The following is a 22,496-nucleotide window of genomic DNA, read 5'->3' as shown; positions in this document are numbered from 1 at the left end:
TAAAATTGGCCCTCCATTTTGAGCTTCACGATCGAAATAGTTACGAAGGCGTATTACGAACTCACGTGTCTGACTATTTAGAACAGTTCTCTGCGTACGTTCGGTCATATCGACGAAATCCACAACAAAGGGCTTGAACAGAGTCCAAATTAACGAGCAAGGGTCAACAGTAATGCAGTATCAATATTTGAAATCCAAAGCCAGGTCAAAACTATATCACAATCGCATTGCACTGACAGTTTATACTTTTCGAAGCAACGTCAATTCGAAACTGCTTTGTTTTGCATTGAGCATTGACGCGAGTTTGCCGGAGGTAGTAGTTGTGCTAGCCAGCGATCCTATGTGACGATCGTATTAGATTCCATTTTTAAAAATTTATTGATATTTTTTTGAGATTTCAGAGGTTTGTCCACATAGTGAAAATTGTTCATATTCACAAGTACATTCACCCCTTAAATGGTGCAAACTGATTTTTCTACACTTGTATACATTTAAGAAATCAATTTAATAAATAAATTTTGAGTCCTAAACCTAAAACTACATTCGATAAAATTTATGAATCTCTGCACATCACTATCGTCAATAAAGTAATACAATTATTTCCTTCAAAGTCGTTATCAATTAATACGGAACTTCATGAGCGGACAAACGTCAAACCGGCCATCATAGCGTGCCGCTAGTTTAGTGCATGTCACTTCTTTTATAAAGTCTCAGAACCATAGAACTTTGTCTCGCACAATGCCATGCGCCGAATTCCTGCTTGATTTGTCCCTAACGACCCTAGCTTTAAGCGTATACAATATACATACAACAAGAGGACCTGTAATGCAACTGATTCTTGCTGCGTAAATTAATATTTTATAGTAGGTACAAGTTACAACAGTGAGAAGCTGGCTAACAAAACGGTGTAATTGCACTAGTTTTAACTTTTCAGAAGGAAAAATCCTTCTACAGTTGCGCCGTCAAGAAATATTGTACATCGACCCTTAGAAAGAGACAGCGGTTTCGTAGAGCGCTGTCTCTGTCGTTGAGACCGACAAAACGTCACATTACACATTGGAATGAGTGACAGGGACAACGCTCTACGAAGCCGAAAGCTCTTTACTGTTGTAATCGAAATCACGAACTTTGGTCTCATTTTCTGTAAATGCTGTTTTGCTGAGAAATGAGTTCAGATTTGTATTCAGTGGGCCAAAAACGTATGTATTAAAGAAAAAAAGTATTTTGTTCAGAAGTGTAGGTTAAACAGTTATGTTCGCCAGCTCCATATATTATAATAAAAGTGTATTTGTATAATAGGTGATTCAAAAAAAGGAAATAAATAATTCAATATAAATAAAAAATGTTTTATTTGTCAGTTTTCTCCTCAATCGTTCACTCGGCAGAGTGGTCCTGGCTATAAGTTCTCTTTCACTGCGGCTCGTATGATCTCTTTCCAGCGGCTTCTCTAGGCGGCATTAAGGGCACACACAGACAGGTGTATTGAGTGTAATTATCATGATAAACAAGTAAATTACCCTTATTTACCCCTTTTTTTAGTACTAAAAATAATGTTAGGCCTCATTCGCATGAGAGCTTTTTAACGATCGTTAAAAAAGCTCGTTAAAAAGCGTTCAAATAGAACAAATGCATTCCCAAGTATCCGTTCACACGTCAACGCTTTTTTAACAAGTGACGCACTTTGTATCTTCAGCGCAACGCTGGGTTTTAACGCAACGCTTTTTTAACGCTCGTGCGAATTAGAGCTAACTAAAGCTAAACAAGTTGATCATGCAATTGAAACAGGTAGTGACTTCGCGTGAAAAATGTGTAAGAGGTCATGATAGAATCCTATAGAATCTGGATTAGGTACCGACAGTAAAAAAAACTTACACGGATTTTGTGATCGGTTGAGTCGTAACCTTTCTGGTAACATTTCTGTGTTTCGTACATGATTATTATATTTTGCCGTGCAAGCTCTACTTGTGGAGGCTCTATCTAAAAACATAATCGCCCTGGTTTTTCCTAAAACGTAGATAATAGGTACTTTTAAATATTTCAGGCAGTAGATAATGTAGGTACTTCATATAGCTAACGTGCATCGTGCATGGTTTTACTTTTTTCTGTAGGTAACTGAAATAAAGCGTAGCACCAAAGTTTTACTCCACTTTCCCCTCCAATTAAGCGTAAAGGTAGTGCCAGGAGTGGGTACGATAAAAGTGCAACGGGTGGGGTTTGAACCGCCGACCTTTGGGAATTCAGTCCGCTCCTCAACCGTTGAGCTATCGAGGCTCTAATTTCTAGTTAGGTACAAATACATTACAATTTTTGTAACTTGCTGTATATTATTATGATAAACTCTTAAACAATTTTAGTCAGTAGAAAGTGATTACGATCGTTACATTGAACAAACTAGATTTAGCAACAAATTAGATTCCGCTTTTATTCATATCATAAGAAGCTATGCAATTAACGTCAGCTAATCATTACCCTTTACATCAACAATTGAATACCTATTTTTATAATAAGATTCGACATTTCTAATATCACAGATAAAATGGCTAAATGAATACTTAAAGTAGATGCTTTTACATCAGCATAATATATTAGGGATGGTATTTCTAAAAAATCCTTGAGTGCCTCCGTCATAAACGGAACATACTGTCAAAATTTCAAGTTTCTAACCCCAACGGTTTAGGCTGTGCTATAGCTAGTCAGTCAGTTAGTTTTACATGTATTAACTTGAAAAATTGGAGTTGAACTTCTGCTGTGCTTTCACCAACTCGCCTGCCTCACTTCTCCCAAAATAAAGTCCAGTATTTTAAAAAAGCACGGACCCCTATAATAGTTAGGAGGGGTTCCGGATCCACACTGCAGCAATATTCCATTGACCTCAGCGGGGAATGGGGTACCAAGAATTTCTTTTCTATGAGTGCATGATTATGCTAGCTGCTATCTTCCGAATCACTCTGAATTTGCATTTTAGCATTTTTACGTTTCCTTCTAACGACTGGACTATCGCCACTTTCCTTTGGCGACTTCGGCGCAGCTTTAGACGTTTTTCTGCATTTCCTTTTTTCTTTTAACCGCATTTCAGCGAGCTCTAGCTGCGACACTTCGTCGATTTGAGTTAAACCAATATGAGAATCCACGCAGAAGCTATCCTGAAATATGATTTCAAAAAAGTTTTAGACAAAGACATAAGAAACTGAACTGATGAATTTTTGAATGAAAGGATTTTCAGAATCAGATCTTAATTCTTTCATAGATATATAGATAGAGGTAAGTACATTATTCCCGAGTGCTATCCATACTTTACTTCCACATTAATACTATATATATTATAAATGCGAAAGTGTGTCTGTCTGTCTGTCTGCTAGCTTTTCACGGCCCAACAGTTTAACCGATTTTGATGAAATTTGGTACAGAGATAGCTTACATCCCGGGAAAGAACATAGGCTTTATCCCGGAAAATCTGAGTTCCTACGGGATTTTTAAAAAACCAAAATCCACGCGGATGAAGTCGCGGGCATCATCTAGTAAGCTATAAATTATATCTAACTAATTATATAATACAAACATTTTAAGATCCCACTCGTCATTTTTAACCTCCGACCCAAAAAGAGGGGTGTTATAAGTTATATGTCTTATTAGCTGTGTATCTGTCTGTGGCATCGTAGCGCCTAAACAAATGAACCTATTTTAATTTACTTTTTTTTGTTTGAAAGGTGGCTTGATCGAGAGTGTTCTTAGCCATAATTCAAGAAAATCAGTTCAGCCGTTTGAAAGTTATCAGCTCTTTTCTAGTTATTACTGTAACCTTCACTTGTCGGGGGTGTTATAAATTTTTAATTTACACTTGTAATTCTTATGTGTCAACTGTCACTACTACTGTACTTCTGATATGACCGTTGGCACAAAGCTGCATGGCGAGTGAGATCTTAATAGGTATGCACGACATGAAATAATATAACACACTGCTTTCTCTGCTTTTAGATTTTTTATTTTCTTCAAGAAACTTACCATTTCATAAGCATCCTCCTCAACATATTGCGACAGTACCTCGTGCTTATCGTACTTGTTCGGTAGTTGAGGAATTTTAAAAACTCCATTCACTGTACTCCTGTAATAAATTATATTTAAAAAACAATTTAAAAATTATAGTACATCCTGATTCCTGTCCATAAAAATCTAATTTTGATTACTATGCATTTCATTATTATTATTAAAAGGTGCTTCACCATACCTGTCAAACTTTCGAAATATCTTTATTGATCTACTCAATTCTTTCGTAGTTAAATTTTTGTTTACAAAATACCTTGCCGATGGTATTCTTATTTAAAACGCAGTGCCCGGTAGTACATATTAGAGCCTACGCAGACGAGAGACTTTGATCCGCGGAGGATAAAAATCCGCCGAGAACTTGCCACAAACTCAACGTACACAGCGCGCGATCATGTGGGTCAGGGCTTGGACGATTTTAAATACATTTTTCTCTAGTAGACTGACGAGAGCAGTTTTTGAAACATTATAGACTTAGGACTGAGGAACCAAACATGCGATAACGTTCAAACTATTATATCCCTTAAAGTATATTAACATGATCTTTATGGGACCTGGGAACATGTTAATGGAAAGGGGCTACGACCCTTAACAATGAGGAATACGTCGCATAAAGACACCGATACTACTTACTTGACCGATTTCAAATAAAGTGCGTGCATGTCTTCTTCGTCGTGCGAGACGTTATTATCGCAGATGAAGTCGACAATGCTGCCCGCGCTGTCGTCCGAGAGCTCGTCACCACTCGCGCTTTCACAGTCTGACAACGCCGCTTCTAAGTCTAGGAATTCGCTTGCTTTATTCCTCTTCTGTGAAAAGTAAAACGCAAGGTATTTTTTATTTTTTGTACGATTTGTGCTTCTCTATTTTTAACTGCATACAAAGAACGAGGGGCAATCAAACCTAAAATTCAGAAATCAGAGAATATTTAGGAGTTTTAACTCCTTTAAATATAAGGAGTTAAAACTCCTAAATAGTAATAGAATTTAATATACTTAGTAATAGAACAGTAATAGAATTTTCTTGCTTAAGGTGGAAGCGACGGGCGTGCTTGCGAAATTCAAATTTAATTTGGTTTTTTGCAATTTGTAAACTAATACGACAACGTAGGCTTATGGTATTTTAATTGCGACACGTTGCAATACGTTGTCGTCTTACTTTACAAATTGCGAAAAACCAAATTAAATTTGAATTTCGCAAGCACGCCCGTCTCATGCCCCTTAGCAGTAAAGGAAAACATCGTTGAAAAAACCGGCATGCCTGAAAGTTCTCCATAATGTTGTTTATCTGGATGAAGTTTATCTATCCGTAGTTCGTACACATGGTAGATTGTCTCTCATTCTCAGGGGAGACCCGTAGTCAGTAATGGATGCGGTGATGTGTTGTCACCACTGACAGCTAGTTATCCATAATAATATTATAAATGCGAAAGTGTGTCTGTCTGTCTGCTACGCTTTCACGGCTCAACCGCTGAACCGATTTTAATGAAATTTTGTACAGACTTAGGATACATTCTGGGTTACTTAATATCCCGAAAAAACAAACAGTTTCCGCGGGATTCATAAAAACTCATCCGCTTGATCGATTTGTATGAAATTTGGTACCGAGGTAGCTCGCGTCCCTGTAATTGACATAGCCAACTTTTTATCCCGGAATATCAAATAGTTCCCATGGGATCTTTAAAAACCTAAATCCACGCGGACGAAGTCGCGGGCATCCTCTAGTTATAGATAGTTAGTATAGTCTGGCGAATAAAGGACTGCCTAAGTTTTACTGGTGGCATAATAAATAATAATGCTACCGAATGTAGAAACCCAAAAACGACATAAAAATCTAGCTTCTCCATACATATTGAGTATGTGTAATAATAATTTAAGGTTTTCATCAGATATAGTTGTGTTTTTGATCATACTTACTTTTTTCACTTTGTGTTTAATTGCGCGCTTTTCAGTGTTGTTAGCGTCAACTCTTTGTTTCCCTTTGATCTTTTCACTATCAACAAAGTCGTCATCGCTGTCATCGAACCTTAATTTCCGTGAAGATAATAGATTGATACTTGACATGTTTGTACTATCGTTCAATACAGGTTTTCTTGGACTCAGATTACTATCGCGGCGAAACAGTTGCAACTTTGCAAGGTTATTTCGTAGTTTTTCACCATCACTCATTGTTTCAGGACTACTAAAGGGCGAGGGATCATTATTTTCCTTTTCAAACTTAAAAGACGGCGAATTAATCATGAAATTCGCTTGAGTATTATTGCCGAATACAATGTTTTTACTAGAAGTTAGCGCAGAAAGAACTTTTTCCTGCAAAGTTAAGGCTTTACTACGACTGTCGTGTAATTTCTGTTTTTTAATAAAATATGGTGAAGCCGTTATATCATCGTCATCATCTTCACATAGTTTTCTTTTATTAGGTGTGCGATTAGTCTTGTTTTCACCTTTCAGTAACTTATCATCAGACATTTCCATAAGTTCCTCAAAATCGCTGTCACTATCAGGAATAATAACACTTGGTGTGGTATTTAATCTGGACTTAGACTTTCTTTGTTCTTTTAGGTTGTATGATTCATTCTTTTGTCTATTTTGTTGAGTTAAAAATATCGGTGATGTCTCCATTTCAGATGCATTATCAAAGCGGTTTTGTTTATCTGTCTCATTAGATATGCTAGGTTTGCTCTCAGAGTATATACTTTTGCCTCTATCTCGCTGAGTTAAAAATATTGGTGAAGAACTCCTATCACATACATTGTCAGTTTTGTTTTGAGCAGTTATTTCATTGCAGCCAGTACAATTTTTTGACAATGGACTTTTGTTATCTGATTGATTGATCATATTGACAAGCTGTGTTATCGTAAACATACTCTTGTTAACGGTATCAACATCTTCTTCTACTGTTGTTCGAGATGATTTAGTTACTTTTACATTTTTTCGAATCCCTAAATTGAGTTTTTTCTTGACACTAGTACTAGGCGTTGAACTTTGAATATTGCTCGCACTTTTAAATTGACTACTAAAGATAGGTGAAGTGGATGGCCTTACAATTTGTGTAGGTTTTCCAGATAATAAAGAAGGGCTCGCCGGGCGCGTATTTACTACGGAATTTGTATTTGTTTCGAAACCATCAACTGATCTTTCTTTTGTATTAATAGGTGACATTTTAATACTATTGAATACTGCATTTACAGCTATTTTTGACTCTGCTTTATTGTTTGATTTGGCCTCTGAAACTTCATCGTCCGATTCTGCAAAGATATCTTCAAAGCTGTCCAATCCAAAATATTCTAATGTTTTGTTAGGATCGCTTGAATCTTCATCTTTATATTGCATTTCAGGTAGGTTGCTATCAGCAAATATGTCATCTAAATCACCAATATCAAAATTTGTATCCTTAATTTCCTTAGATTTTAATGGAGTTATTTTTTCCTCTTCAGGTGAATCGCTTATAAAACCAAAATCAAATTGTAAATCGAAATTTTTGGCGATTTCTTTATTATCTGGTGCAATTTCCTTATTATCTGGTGGACTACTTTTGATTTCTTCACATAAAAGATCAAGTACAATATCTGGCTTATTTTCAACATATTTTAATAATACATCGGCGGTTAAATTGTCAATCAAGTCAATATCTGGCAAGTAGGGTGTTTTGTCATTTAGTATTGCCAGAGGTTGCGATTTTTTCGATTTAAATTTTTTGACGACCAAACAGTTACACACATTCTCGCAAAAATAACATTGTTTTGCAGAATTTGTTTGTTCCACCGTTAAGTCCACTAGCAGATTAATAACTCGTGTTGGCAAATTACCGTCAATATCTAAGTCATTAATTAATTTAGTGTAATTTTTGGTAGATTTAGTGGCTGTACTGAATAAAGCTCTTATATCTCCATTTTTAATTGGAGACTTTGTTAACGTAGCCTTCTGTTTCTTCTTAGTTTGTTTCGGTTTGCTCGGCGAGGTAACGGTGATACGTTTGAATACGTCTTGGGTATTGGGAGCTGTAAACGTAACAGATATTACTATTATTACATTTACAACATCAAACTCAAATAGAATAACTTCGTCGATTGATCTCAACAAATATTAAGTGAACACATTAAAAATTGAAAATCCACAAAATGCATCCCGCTGATACAAAAAAATACAAATACAAAAATATTTATTTCGGTATATAACTGTAAAACTTGACTAACAATTCTCTTATTCAACGCAAAATAAACTGTTTATATCAAAACCGATCCAGTTAATGTTAAGAAAGATTCTAACAGACATAAACACACCACACCTTAAATCATTCTACTTCATAATTATTTCAGTAGTGGGCAAAAATAATAAACGAGAATAAGAAATCTTATTTAAATACATAATGCCAAAGAAAGAGGTCAGCCGAAAGAAACGGTAGATTGATATCGCATAAGCTGATGCACATGCCAGCGTCTTCGAAAAGAGACAGAAGCACAGAATACTTAATAGTACCTTTTAGGTACAGAAGGACAAAGACTTTTAAATAAATAGCGACTCTTGATAGAACGCAATAAAGTTCAATTCAGCTTGCACATCATTGCAACCTAAAATTTAATAAACATATTACTCTCTATTGCATAAACTCTTATCTCTTTCATATATAGAGATAAAAAGAGATACGGGATTGCAGTCGAAGGTGGGCCGCTGTAGAAATATTTGTCGAGTCACACTTTCGAGCCCGAGTAAACCATAAAATGATGTCAAAGAAAATCTTACTTGGATTTTGGGAAGCAAGGAGTATGTCTGGACCCCCAGTGCGAGTGTATTGTAGAAGCTCTGCCAATATATTCGTGTCAACCGAGTGCCCAATGTTGACTGTCTCCTGTAAAGTTCTCTGCAACTCCAACCATTTTTCCAGTCTCAAGTGACAGTCTTCCTTTTCATGTTGACTGTTTAATCTTTCTGTGAAAAACGATAGTTTTCGTCAATTTCACCTATACATCTTGAATAGTTTTTTATTTGAGACTAGCTGATGCCCGCAGCTTCGCCCGCGTGGATTTGTCAGATCCCCTGAAGCATCAGGATTGAGGAGTTGGAATCCAAATTTTTTATGAAACAATGTCGCAAAGTTCCTCTATCGATTAAAAAAAAATTACGCAAATCGGTTCAGAAATCTCAGATATTTCGGTGTACATAGGTAGAAAAACACAACTCCCTTTTTGAAAGTCGGTTAAAAAAGTAGCCTATGTTACACCCTGATCAATCCTCTACTTGTCTGTGAAAATCCCGTCAAAATCGGTTCAGCCGTTCCAAAGATTAGCCTTTTCAAACAAACAGACAGACAGACAGACAAAAATTTTAAAAACGTGTGATTCAGTTAAGGTATCGTTCAAATAACCCTATGAGCTTAATATGAGGTAGTTATTTCGAAATTACAGACAGACACTCCAATTTTATTTATTAGTATAGACTACCGACCACCACTCCTACTTTGCTGAAAATATAGATCACTTTTGTTGCCTATCCCGTGGGTATTTAGAAAAATCCGGCCTTATTCCTTGTCTACATTATAAAGGGAATCGCTATGCATTTCACCTTTCTAGGTCCAGGGGTTTAGGTTGGACTTTGATGAGTCAATCGGTGAGTCAGGTATTTTTTTATATATTATTTAGAGTCAGTACCAAAATATATGTTGTTATAAAATAACTTTTTTTTTATGAATTTTTTTTTACGAAAATGGACTTTAAAATTCACCTTTGCTCATTGATGAATATTCAACAGGATCAGCGAAATAGTTATAATCTCTGTAACCATGCGGAAATATTGCATCAAACTCTTCCTTGGTGAGCCACTCTTTATTTTGCACATCACTTTTAGATGTGGCAGCTTTACTTGTGGATGCTCTGCCTAATAACATGTTCCTTAAATCCTTTTGTCCCTAAAACATTAAAACATTATTTTTTATAAAAAAGAATTGTGATATCTCCGAAAAGGACACTGGTAAAAGGATTCGATCCTAACTAAATTTTAGAGTATTTGCATCTTTTCCTTACCAATGTAATAAGAAAAGGACAAACGAACTTAATTTAATTTAGAACTGTCAAACCTCGTGACTTTAGGTGTCAGTCGTGAGCCTATTATTTTTCGTAGAGTAGCACTACGATTTGATTCTTTAATTCAAAATTCATTTTCCGTCTCTTTTTAGCGACATTAAAAAGAAAAAGACGCAGATACTCTTTTAGTTCAGAGAAAAGCATCAGAATATACCTGATTGTTAACATTTCAAACATTTTGTTTTGAAACTATTTTTTGTTCTGAACTTTATTTATTCATTAAATTTTATATTTAAGTTTTTAAATGACTTTACGCATTGTCATCACCATTTCTCAGAATGAACGTTTAGGCCATAGTGGTCATAAGTACCAAATTGTATAATAATCTAGTCTTAGTACATTGTTCAACAGTGTTTAAATTTGTGTGTTTATGTGTTTATGTTTTGCTCAATAAATTTATTATATTATTATTATTATTATTATTATTTCTCAGAATGAACGTTTAGGCCATAGTGGTCATATGGTATGGTACGGATGGGCAGAACTCCACGCCTTTGAGAATGTAGGTTACATAGGCATAAGGTTTCCTCACGATATTTTCCTTCGCCGTTAAAGCAAGTGATATTTAATTGCTTAAAACGCACAAATTAATTATTAACTATGAAAAGTCAAAGAAAATTAACTTGGTCTGTGGGTTAGCAATAAACAAAAATTCATACTTAGTTTAGTTTTTATTTGTTGACCGCAAAAACCTTCAATTTAGGTAATTAAAAATATTACTTACGTAATTTTGTATACTTACTTTTTTCGATTTTCCGGAATCTGCTTTAGCATCATCTTTATTGTCAGTGTTGGGGACAGTTATAAACATCTTCTGGCACTCTGGCATGAAATCTCGAGGTATCATGCGAGGGTTCAACTTGTACAAGTTGTTTTCCACTTCTTTTGATTGCAATATTTTCTTGTTTAAACCGTCTCTTTGCCGCATACAATCTAGCAGGGTCTAAAATAAAATTTTAAATACAATAACGTTAAACTATATAAATGATGTCTTATATTTCTAGTTAGGTTTTCCTTAATATATATGTATATTTTTTGATATGAACAATGAACGTATCATCTAAATACATATAAAAAAAAATCATCAACGCCCAGCCCAAGTCATTGGATGAAATTTTGCGTTGAAGTTACCTTTATAGTTCAACAATTTAGAAAAAGTCGGATTTTTCAAAATTCCTACAAGATAGGGAGTAATGAATCGCCACTGAGGATTTTTAGAAATTCAACCAGTCGGCGCGAGTCAGCTATATACTTGGTTTGAATTATTATCTATTAAATATCGCATAACCAACCTGATGTTCTCTTCCTTCGGTGACCAAAATGTGTACTTGTCCCCCGCGCTCACGACCGGTACGACCGCACCTACACAAATATAATGTTTTTTTTTTTAATGACACAGACAAGGTCAATGCAAACCGAAATAAAACTTCGAAAAAATGGTAGTGGACGGGGAGGTCATATTAAGGAACTGCTTTTTGGAACTTTACCTCTGCACGAGGCGCACGGGCGAGCGCGTGGAGATGTCGAAGCAGAGGATGAGGTCAACGGAGCCCACGTCCAGCCCCTCCTCCGCCACGCACGTGCAAACCAGGGTATTGCACTCTCCAGATCTAAAGCTGCGCATCACACGCAGTTGTTGCTTCTGGGAGACCACCGTTTTGCCGTTCTTGCCTGTACAAAAAAAAAGATTCGACGAATTGAGAACCTCCTCCTTTTTTGAAGTCGGTTAATAAATAAGGTATAAGGTTTTTATGGCAAGAAATTCTCAGTAGCGGCCCGGAATTGGTAAGTTGGCGGTGTTCACCCATCTCGAAGATGACGTAAAGTCGTCGATCCTGCGCCTAATCTCTCTCCTGTCGACTCAGATTGCCATTCCGTCGAACTATGAAAGTGCAGGAATATAGAGTGCACCAAACCACAAATATGAGAGAGGTACATGACGTTTAATACAATGCTGTTTAAGTGTAAGTTTAATAAACTTACCAGAAGCGCCTTGTCCAACAAACATTTGTGGAACTATCAATGGTCGACATTGAAGAAGCAGACAGTGGACTAGGTTCACGCTTTCTCGATACTCGCAAAACACTGCAACAAAGAATCGTACTAAAAAGCTGTACATTTCCAGCTATAAGGGCCAAATGATGGCGAAATCTAATTTGATACTATTACCTATAGCCTTAGTATCTTGTCCATTTTGCTTTGCTTTATTAAAATGGTCCAATATAATCTCTTTCAATTTATCAAATTTGGGGTGGCCAAAAGACAAATCCTTCGGTATCTACAAACGAAAAACAGAATTAGTACACTAGTAAATTACAGCATAATAAAGATTCTAAGCGGATATTCGATCAGGCCTGGAGCATGCAAAACGGATAAACTGTAACTGTTTACTGCAGCAGTTTAGACGCTGACGTGGCAATAAGCATGGCAGATACAAAAACCGATGGACGTTCTCAATCCCAAGAATGACTCGCACTGGTAAGCGCAGCCCTTGAAGATCTCTCATTATGTGGACAGACGACATCAAACGATTGCAGGAAGCCGCTGGATTCAGGCGGCGCGAGACTGTGGCGTGTGGAAGTCCCTACAAGAGACCTATGTCCAGCAGTAGACGTCTATCAGTTGATAATGATGATGACGATGATCTTACTTCAGGTATAGTCCCATCAGGTAAAACGCTCCTATCCAAGGAAAGTGGATCGATCCCGAGGTCATCGCGCAAACGCTCCAACAAAGAAGTGAGTTGATCATCCGACTGTATCCAAGACTTTTCAGGATGCTCATCAAAAAAGTTAAGAAACACTCGAGAGCCGTGTTTGACGAGCAACTCCAGGCCGTGGAATAGAGATATGATTAGTGTGAAATCTTTCATTATGTAATTGTGCTGTGGATGCCTGTCAACAATAAACTGATTTGAATATAAGTAATATTGCAATATTATATAGACAATATTTATTGTATTTCTGGATTATGCCTGCAACTTTATCTGCGTGGATATAGGTTTTTCAAAAATCCCGCGGGAACTCTTTGATTTTCCGGGACCAAAAGTAACCTATGCCCGTCCTCGCGATGTAAGCTAAGGGCGCCTTGAAATTAGCCGCGCTGCTTTGTCACACTAAAATTATAAAGGCGAAAGTTTGTATGTGTGTGTGTATGTTTGTTACTCCTTGCTGAATGGAGATAGATAATATCCTGGATTAGCACATAGGCTACTTTTTATCCCGGAAAAATAAGGAGTTCTCGCGGGATTTCGAAAAACCTAAATCCACGCGGACGAAGTCGCGGGCGTCAGCTAGTAAATTCATATAAATAAAAACGCACAACTGTAGTGCTACACCCGCGCTGTGGCCGGTGCATCAGTTCTTCGATCGAAATTATATGGATTTATGGATGGAGGATTATATGGATTTCCTTATGTCGTTGACATTCCATCTACACGCACGAAACGTTTTGCGTCTTCATTCCTCATACGCATGGCTAAGGTTTGGAATACTCTTCCGCGATCTGTGTTTCCTACCAATTACAATCCGGGTATCTTTAAAACAAGAGTGAATAGGCACCTTCTAGGTAAACGCGTCCCATCTTAGACCACATCATCACTTTCCATCAGGCGTGATTGTGGTCAAGCGCTTACCTATAGTGAATAAAAAAAAAAAAAAAATTTACAAAGCAGCACAGCCGCAGCGCTGCAGCCGCGCTGTCTTCGCACGGCACTTTGCAGCAAAACGCCCTTAGTCTGTACTAAATGCCAAAATCGGTTAAGTGAATATGTAGCAAACAGATTTTCATTATTTACTAAGCCTTTTTATTCTTATCTATCGTACATATTTTCCTTATTTCTACATTTAACTATTACAATTTCGTTTCTTAACCTAATTAATGTTAGTATATAATATAATGATAAATGTAATTATTTTATCGATAAGGATCGCTTATTAGGTATATCAAACAGATAGGCACACAGAAACACTTTCGAATTTGTAATATTTGTATAGATTGTGTTGATAATGTAAAATTATTAATGTAAAATAAATTGTACCTACATGTAAGCTAATGATAGAAGAATGTGCAGAGCTCAGACAAGCCGTCAAGCGCTTACGAGCACAAAGAAACCAATATTGTTATCTTTATTATTGAAAATAAATAAATGAAATGAAAAATGAATGAAATGACATAGTAGGTACCTGGAACTGCGATCTCTCGTTTGGTACTCCTTATAGAGCATTACAATCCGACCCTTGGATAAATTTCCTAAGTTTTGTGGTAGGATGTTGAACTGTTTTAGCCTCCTCGCGTAACCATCTAAAATCTTGAATAAGATAAAACATAGCGATGTTATAACTCGAATATGTCTGAATAAGATATGTAATGTTGCCCCCTGGCTTATAACATTATGGAGACCTATATCATAGTTTTGGTACTTGTATACAATTTCAATTGTACTAAAATTGTAGAAAATGGTCTAAAACTGACAAAATGGATGACCTTTTTAGGATAAAAAAAAGAATTAAAAATATATTTGTAAATACTCTACTCAATAAGCCCTAGACAATGATAAGGGGTATCATTGTCTAGTGTGTGTGGGACACAATAGGGTATGAAAAATAATAAGTAATTGAATTTCTAATTCTATATTCGGTTTTGGGTCAACAAATACCAAAATTTTAGGTTTTAACTCATTTTGTCTACGAGCTTGATATCCGTAACACGCCAACAGACAGACCAATAATAACAGATCAATAAATAGTAGCAGTATATGACACAAAAACATTATATGAATAATGGAGAGGGCTCACGACCCTCAGCAATGAGAAATACAATACAAAAAGACTGTAAAGTGAGTTTAGCATTAAGATTGGTTTACAAACTTACCTCAACGTACTGTCTCCTCAAATGAGTCAGTTCTGGGCCCAGAGGAATTACAACGGTGTTAATCTTCCGCGAGTGGCTGTACGATGCTACGTCTATACACGCCTCTGTTCGCAACTCTAAGTGAGCTATGTGCAGATTTTTTACTACCTAGAATACATGATATCTGTGATAATTACTGTACCTATATATACCAATAACAAAAATTGAAAAAGTTGAGTGCATTTACAGTGTAAATTCTATTACAATTACAAATTATTTTTATATATAAAGCCAAACAAACAATGTTCCTAGACAATCGAAATTCGTGCAATAGTGTAAATACATTTTGGCATGATTAAGAATCAAAAATATATCAAATCTAGTAAAAGTGGAGTAAGCGTCGAGTATGTGTAATGTGCAAAGAGTTAAACTTACACTTATAACATCTTCAACTTTACTCCCAGGCGTAGCGGACAAACCAAGCACCCTGTATACAGTGTGTCCCATTTCTGTTAGCGTGGAAACTATCTGACAATACGCGTAGTTTCCCCTGGCTCTATGCGCTTCATCTATAACCAGGCACCTTATCTTTTGCGCTGGACATATACCAGACTTGATATCATTGTATATCACTTGGGGTGTAGCAAAGAAAACTCTCTTTGTTTGCCAGTGAGTTTTTCTTGTATTGACTGGCATATGACCTAAAATATTTTACATAGAAATAGAATATTTTCAAATGAAAAAAATTGATCATGTACCTACTATTCGAAAAATATAAGAGATACGAATAATGTAGACTGACACACTTTCGCATTTATAATATTAGTGTGAATAGTAGACAAAAGTTCAGTACTAACAGCGTAAAAAAATATCCATGGTGCAATCAGTTTAATTGACAAATGCCATATCAAATTAATAAATAACAATACAAATAATTATGGGACTTTAAAATTTTCAAAATTAAACTGTTTAGTAAGCTTTACCTGTCATTTCGATAGTGTCGGTAGGAGGCAGGGCAACAATTTTATAACAGGCTTCAATCTGTTGTGCCACAAGAGGTCGAGTTGGTGCTGTGAACACAATCTTGCCCAGAGGATACCAGCGATAATAGTTATACATAATCACTGCTGCTATGAACGTTTTACCCAAACCAGTTGGAAGGCTCACCTATAAAAAAAAAGTTCTTCATGATACTGGGTTTTATGACAAGTTGGCAGGCAGGAAGGTGTATCACAGTTTATTTAAACCCATACATGCTTACAGACAATCAACACTTTGTCAATTTTCTATTCTATGAGCATTAGAAATTGCTTGGTAGGATGGTAACTAAACACAGCAGAAGCGTCCATCAGACCAGACCAGAGACAATTTCAAAATTATGATCCAGTTATAAGACAAGGTGTTCACCAATGTATTGAGTAGTAACAGATACATATTTCAAAATTTAATTGCTTACATTCTTTAAGAGTAGTGTATAGTATGTAAATAAGCACTAGCAAACATTTTGCTCATTTGCTGGTGATAATATGCCTAAAATAACCTAAATTTATCAATGATCACACATTAATTATCAGTGAACAGCAAATGGTAAAACTGACAGCAGAACCTATTGTATGAAGGGTGTTTACTAACATTTATGCAATCAGAATGAATCCTAATAAAAGTTGTAATCATCATAATCATCTTAGAATAAAATTATGACATTGTCATTTTGTTTGTTAGTTGTTGCCAAACGAGAAATATTAGATGAGTAAATAAATTCAATATTTACAAGAGTATTTTTCAAGATGGCAGCTCTGATAATGTTGAATTGGTAATCTCTGACAGGGTAGTTTGTGGGGTAGACCCATGTCTTGCCTGTTATCTTGTCATATCCACTGAGCTCTTCATCACAACACAGGGCACTGCAATGATTAAGTGTTGAAAACTGGTCAAGTGTGAGTCGGACTTCGTTCTTTAAGGGTTCTGTATATACTTATAAACATCATATTTTGGGTGCATCTTTTCCAAGCTAGAATATTGCAATAAACCGTGAAAGAAAACCCAAAAAATGTTTGTTTGTTCAAACTTTACTCAATGAGCTCTAAACAATAATATTCCACATGCTAGGGTAAGAAAAAAAAAATTTGGACAGCACATCCTAGCAGTCAGCATTTGCTGACTGCTAGGATGTGCTGTCCTAGCAGTCAGCATTTGCTGACTGCTAGGATTATTCTTCTAGGGTTTCTGCTAGGGTTATTCTATTCAATTAGATAAGTCACTCACCTGACATTGAGGAAGCTTTTGTCAACACTTTTATCAGCAACATCTGGGATTTGATTGAAAGCAGAATTATCAAAATTTGCCAAAAGTGAGGAGTCGTCAAAGAATTCATCATCAAATAGATTGCATGATTTATTAGCATTATTAGCCATTCTAAGCTCATTTTATGATTTATGTTTTAGATGATAAAAGGTGCATAACTGTAGGCAAAAAGATGGTTAGAAGTTGATCAAAAGAAATTGAAATCAAAACAACTATGTTAGAAGTTGATAAGAAGAACTTGAAATGAAATTCACTTAATGAGATTTATTGTAACCAACAGTAATTATGTACACATTGATAACAATTTGACTATAAAAACCGTAAATATTTTATTTTTTGATCCGTGAATTTTATAACAAGTAACAACTTTCTTGAAACTTGAACCAATTAAACTGACAGTTGACACTGACATTTGACAACTTGACAAGTGACACACACTACAGCGTTGCCAGATGTAATAATTAGTAAAGCCTCAACAAAATTAATACTCTTGAAAATAATAAGCTTGATTCAGAAAAAAAATGCTTGCAACCGTTGAATTCTTTATTTCGGGAGTATCTACGAGATAATATTTAAAAATGCGTGAACTGTAAACATGCAGCAAAAAGTTCACTGCGACACCAGGCTCAAAAAAGCTCGAACCCAGAGCCATAAAGCCCGTTAAAAAAAACATATTGGTTATCCATTTTCTGTCAAATTGTCAATTGATTGCCAAAACCAAAAACAAGTCAAAACAGAAAACTCAAAGTGGTTCTTTAGACTGTATATAGTGATCTGTGAATATGGTCCATCGGCGCTCGGCCATATATCCATGACTGTTTTTACTGGTTTCTAGAGATGGGCGTTTTCGTTGAATTTTGTCATCGATGCGGATCGTTATTAAGTAAGCCGCATCCGATGCCGGCATCGTTTTTTTTAGCATCGATTCGACTATGGAATTTGCCAAAATTAGGTGCCGGATGAAGTCTGCCAGAGATAGGTACTCGGTAACGAATCGTTAGTAACGATGCAGTAATGATAACATTTTTTGCCTATAACTAATCAAAACTACAAACTTAAACAAGTGGTGCTCTTTCTACACCATAGATGTTGCGTTCACAAGAAGAGTCTTGAGCGCAATATAGTAAGTACCTACATCAATGCGCGAGTGGAGTTTAAAAAAATAAGTAAATAGGTAAATTTTATCCATCCTGCAAGAATAACTTGAGGATAGAAAAAGATAAGTATGTACTTACTTCAGTCATATTTTATACACTCCCTATCCCATCGATCGCCCTTGTGATCTACTTAGGTACCTACACAGTACCTACATACTGAAAAATAATCTGTCATAAAATTATATGAAAGTTACGTAATAGATGCTGTTGTATGAGGTGGATAGAGTAGATAGGTAAACCTAGTCTTTCCACATTAAAGATGTCGCATCTAGTAATGTAATATATATGTAGCAGTGGCGTCAGGCGTGCCGAGTGCCGACTGCCGAGTGCCGATGCGCCGCCCGCTTTCCGTTGCGTGGTCAACTATCTCGTTCGCACAGATCGTATTATTCGATTCGTTGCGGGCATCCGTTTTTCGATATATTGGCATCGGATGCCGGCATCGTATACTCGCATCGTTGTTCAAAAACGTTTTTACAAAAACGACCATCTCTACTGGTTTCAAATTCTACTCTATTTAATTTAGCCCAAATTCAAATAGATTCGTTTATGTACTTATTTAAGATATATCAGCAATATCTGCAAAGTTGTCCTGTGTTCATTACCTATATTATCCAGTACAAAACTGCACTTTGTGTTCATTTTATTGTTTTGTAAATATAATCTTCACATGATTCTTCAATGGATTTAGAAGATGGCTTGGATGATCTTTTGGCTGAAGTTTGTGAACCCACTTCGCCGAAGAAACCCAGAACAGACGATCAACAATGTTCATTACAACCAGGTTAAAAAAGAAATTTATATGTGAATGAAATATAGGTACATACAAACAATTAAGTACTTATTTATGGGAAAACTAATTATACATAAATTGATTTATAGGAGCATCTAATTCGATAACGACAAAGTCTGCTATATCCAAAACACATTGTGTTTTAGTAAATCAGAAACAGGTAGGCATATTTTCCTGTATTTGAGATTATCGAAGAAGTGCCAATAACTCCTAAATACATAGCTCCTAAATTCATTAATTCCTGATAACAAGCAGTACTAAGCAAGTACATAATATTTCCATTAATGCAAATTTGAATTTAAATAATTGTTCTATTAAATGAAAATGTAAGTTTTCATAGAAATGTTAGAACTTATTGACACTTTAACGACAATGCATAATAAATTTACTTTTGTTTATTTATATATACTTAAATAATTATAAAAACTATCTTTTTTAGAGAGGAAACCCATTGCTCAAATTTATAAAAAGTGTTCCATGGGAGTATGATGACATAATACCTGATTATGAAATAGGCAAAGCAATATGTATTCTGTTTCTATCAGTACGCTATCATAACTTGAATCCAGATTACATTCACAACAGATTGAAAGAGTTGGGGAAAAAATATGAACTTCGAGTGCTATTGGTGCAGGTAATTATTCTTTTACTGTTTGTGTTAAAAAATCTATTCTAATTTCTTTGTTTCTATACTTAGTCATGAATTGCGATGGAAAAAATGTGAAACTATTGAACCAATTTAAATAATTCTTTCTCCATTTGAAAGCTACTCTATTAAGAAGTAACATTATGTTTATATAATATGCATAATATGATATTTCACTATAGCAAAGCCAGGTGGATCAGCTAGTGTAATAATATGCTTGATAAGTACCTAATAATAATAACCAAGCAATATTGCTAGTTATAAATACTACAGCTCTAAAACATGTGCTACCTCTTTCAAATTATTTCTTCATAATCATTGATAGATTTATTTATAAATAAAATAGTGCTGATAGATGATATTATTTTCCACAATAAGTATATCTATTTTCAAAAAAATTCAGGTTGATCTCAAAGATCCTCACACAGCATTGAAGAACTTAACCAGAATCTGCCTTTTGACCGATATGACTCTGATGTTGGCCTGGAGTCCTGAGGAAGCTGCCAAAATTGTGGAAAACTATAAAATATTTGAGAATAAACCACCAGATAGGATAATGGAAAAAATTGAAAATGATCCCCATCAAAAAGTAAGTACATTTTCTGACTAAATAGTGTTATTTTAAATGGATCAGGAAAAGCTAAGTGCAGTCATGGAATAGAAATTTAAAGGAACTATATTAGATAGCCATAGTCCATAGTAGTAATATTATAAATGTGAAAGTCTGCCTATTTGTCTGCTAGCTTTTCACAGCTCATTTGTTACATTTTGCTCATTACTGGATTTTGATGTTTGGTACATAGATAGCTTGCATCCAAAGGAAGAGGAGGAAAATCAAAGGGTTCCCACAGGATTAATTTTTTTTTTAATCCATATTACTAAACCCATATTAAACATTAAATCCATAATAAAAAACCTTTAAATAAAAATAAAAAAATAAAATTGCGAACATCATCTATTTGGTTGAGAGATAGCTAGCCCGTGCGAAACCTTCCCAGACGGAAGAAAGAAAGAAAAAATTTTTAAAAACCTAAATCCAGGCAAATCATGGGCATCATCTAGTAAATTATAAATAGAGATATAATACCTTCATATAAAACATTACATTGTATAGAGGCAGATGTACCCTACAGTATTGTAGGCTGGGTGCCTTTGCTGCCCATCTTACCAAATCTTAGTTGTGCCTAGATTTAAAACAAACACTACAATCAGAAAACACACATCAAAAACTGTGAATTCTGTACATTTTGTGTTTCTGAAACACTGTTCCAACTAAATCTGAAATATTATGGTTTCACAGATAATAAATGCCTTATCATCTATAAAACCTGTTAACAAGACAGATGCAATGACTCTGATTACAAGGTTTAGTACATTGGAGAATATTATCAAAGCAACTGAAACCCAACTAGCGGAATGCCCAGGATTCGGAGCCACCAAGGCTAAAAAACTGTATAAGGCCTTACACGAACCGTTCTTGAAAAGGGGACTATTAAACAAGGATAAGCCAAAAAATGATGAATTTTCCGAAAATATTAGCTTAGAAGATGTTGAAAAGCTTGAAAATGAAATTCAAAATGAGAAGCAGAGCTGATCTGTTATTTTTTTATAATTATTGGATAACTTTTTAGTCAAAAATTTAATATAAGATTTAATTTTACGGAATTTTTACAGTTGTTTTAATTTTGTAATGAAAACCCTATTTTTAAGCTGTTCGCAGTCTACCCGCAAGAACCGCACGGCATTTTTCTGGACTGAAATTGCGAATGACTACTGCTGGATCAGTCTGTTGTATCGAGAATGTTGAATGATGACGTGAATATATGAAAAGAAAGTTTCGCCTGATACGTAATGTGTGATTACCTTAACACTTTACGATTACGTAACTATATAGGTAAAAAAAATATTATGTCTAAGCAAGTATAATTGTTTAATGTAATCAATAGCAATAGGTAGGCATAGGCATTTTTTCTAGGACTTTCATAATTTTCTAGATGTCATAATATCCTATCAGTCATTTTATTGGAATTAGTTGCGTCCTCGTTTTGTTAATCGTAGAAAACTAGAAAATAATGTGTATTGATATTTTGAAGTCTGTTTATTTATATAAATGACTAGCTGATGCCTGCGACTTCGTCTGCGTGGATTTCGGTTTTCAAAAATCCCGTGGGAACTGTTTGATCTTTCAGAATAAAAAGTAGCCTATGTCTCTCCAAAGACTAACCACGACTACACAAACTGAACCCTATTTTATCCCCTTAGGAGTTGAATTTTAAACTAAGCTTTTTTAGTGGATGTCTACGCCATAATAGCTATTCTGCATGCCAAAGAGCCTAATCCGTCCAGTAGTTTGAGCTCTGCGTTGATAGATCAATCAGTCAGTCAGCTTTTCTTCTTATATAATGTATAGATTATAAGTGCCTATAGAATACAAGTGTAAATTAAAAATTTATAACACCTCCGACAAGTGAAGGTTACAGTAACTAGAAAAGAGCTGATAACTTTCAAACGGCAGAACCGATTTTCTTGGATTATAGCTAAGAACACTCTCGATCAAGCCACCTTTCAAACAAAAAAAAACTAAATTAAAATCGGTTCATTAGTTTAGGAGCTACGATGACAGAT

General features: G+C 35.4%; 2 protein-coding genes across 5 annotated transcripts; one reads left to right on the top strand and one right to left on the bottom strand.

The window, feature by feature from the left end:
• Positions 1-1,325: 1,325 nt before the first annotated feature.
• Positions 1,326-17,653, bottom strand: LOC123867865 (Fanconi anemia group M protein). Of its 3 annotated transcripts, none has more exons than XM_045910173.1 (19): positions 17,595-17,653; positions 17,237-17,433; positions 16,743-16,875; positions 15,955-16,138; positions 15,407-15,672; positions 14,993-15,139; positions 14,305-14,429; positions 12,771-13,014; positions 12,290-12,398; positions 12,104-12,205; positions 11,608-11,791; positions 11,413-11,482; positions 10,863-11,063; positions 9,762-9,945; positions 8,784-8,969; positions 5,958-8,041; positions 4,675-4,850; positions 4,003-4,102; positions 1,326-3,143 (listed from the first exon to the last, which is right to left on the bottom strand). In XM_045910173.1, the coding sequence occupies exons 2-19, from the start codon at positions 17,383-17,385 to the stop codon at positions 2,925-2,927; spliced, it is 4,863 nt and encodes a 1,620-aa protein (XP_045766129.1). In that variant the 5' UTR covers positions 17,386-17,433; positions 17,595-17,653; the 3' UTR covers positions 1,326-2,924. The 3 variants fall into 3 exon arrangements, with proteins under 3 accessions (XP_045766129.1, XP_045766128.1, XP_045766127.1); XM_045910172.1 differs by having other exon boundaries at positions 17,554-17,652; XM_045910171.1 differs by having other exon boundaries at positions 17,237-17,652.
• Positions 17,654-18,927: 1,274 nt separating this feature from the next.
• On the top strand, positions 18,928-21,540 carry LOC123867867 (DNA excision repair protein ERCC-1). 2 transcript variants are annotated; one of them, XM_045910175.1, is made up of 5 exons: positions 18,928-19,216; positions 19,315-19,385; positions 19,665-19,859; positions 20,275-20,460; positions 21,172-21,540. In XM_045910175.1, exons 1-5 carry the CDS (start codon positions 19,114-19,116, stop codon positions 21,463-21,465), a joined length of 849 nt encoding a protein of 282 aa, XP_045766131.1. In that variant the 5' UTR covers positions 18,928-19,113; the 3' UTR covers positions 21,466-21,540. The 2 variants fall into 2 exon arrangements, with proteins under 2 accessions (XP_045766131.1, XP_045766132.1); XM_045910176.1 differs by lacking the exon at positions 19,315-19,385.
• Positions 21,541-22,496: the final 956 nt, after the last annotated feature.

This window comes from Maniola jurtina, chromosome 8 (genome assembly GCF_905333055.1).
Source record: "Maniola jurtina chromosome 8, ilManJurt1.1, whole genome shotgun sequence".
Lineage (NCBI taxonomy): Eukaryota > Metazoa > Arthropoda > Insecta > Lepidoptera > Nymphalidae > Maniola > Maniola jurtina.
The sequence above is the reverse complement of the archived record's forward strand: the minus strand, read 5'-3'. Positions and strand labels throughout refer to the sequence as shown.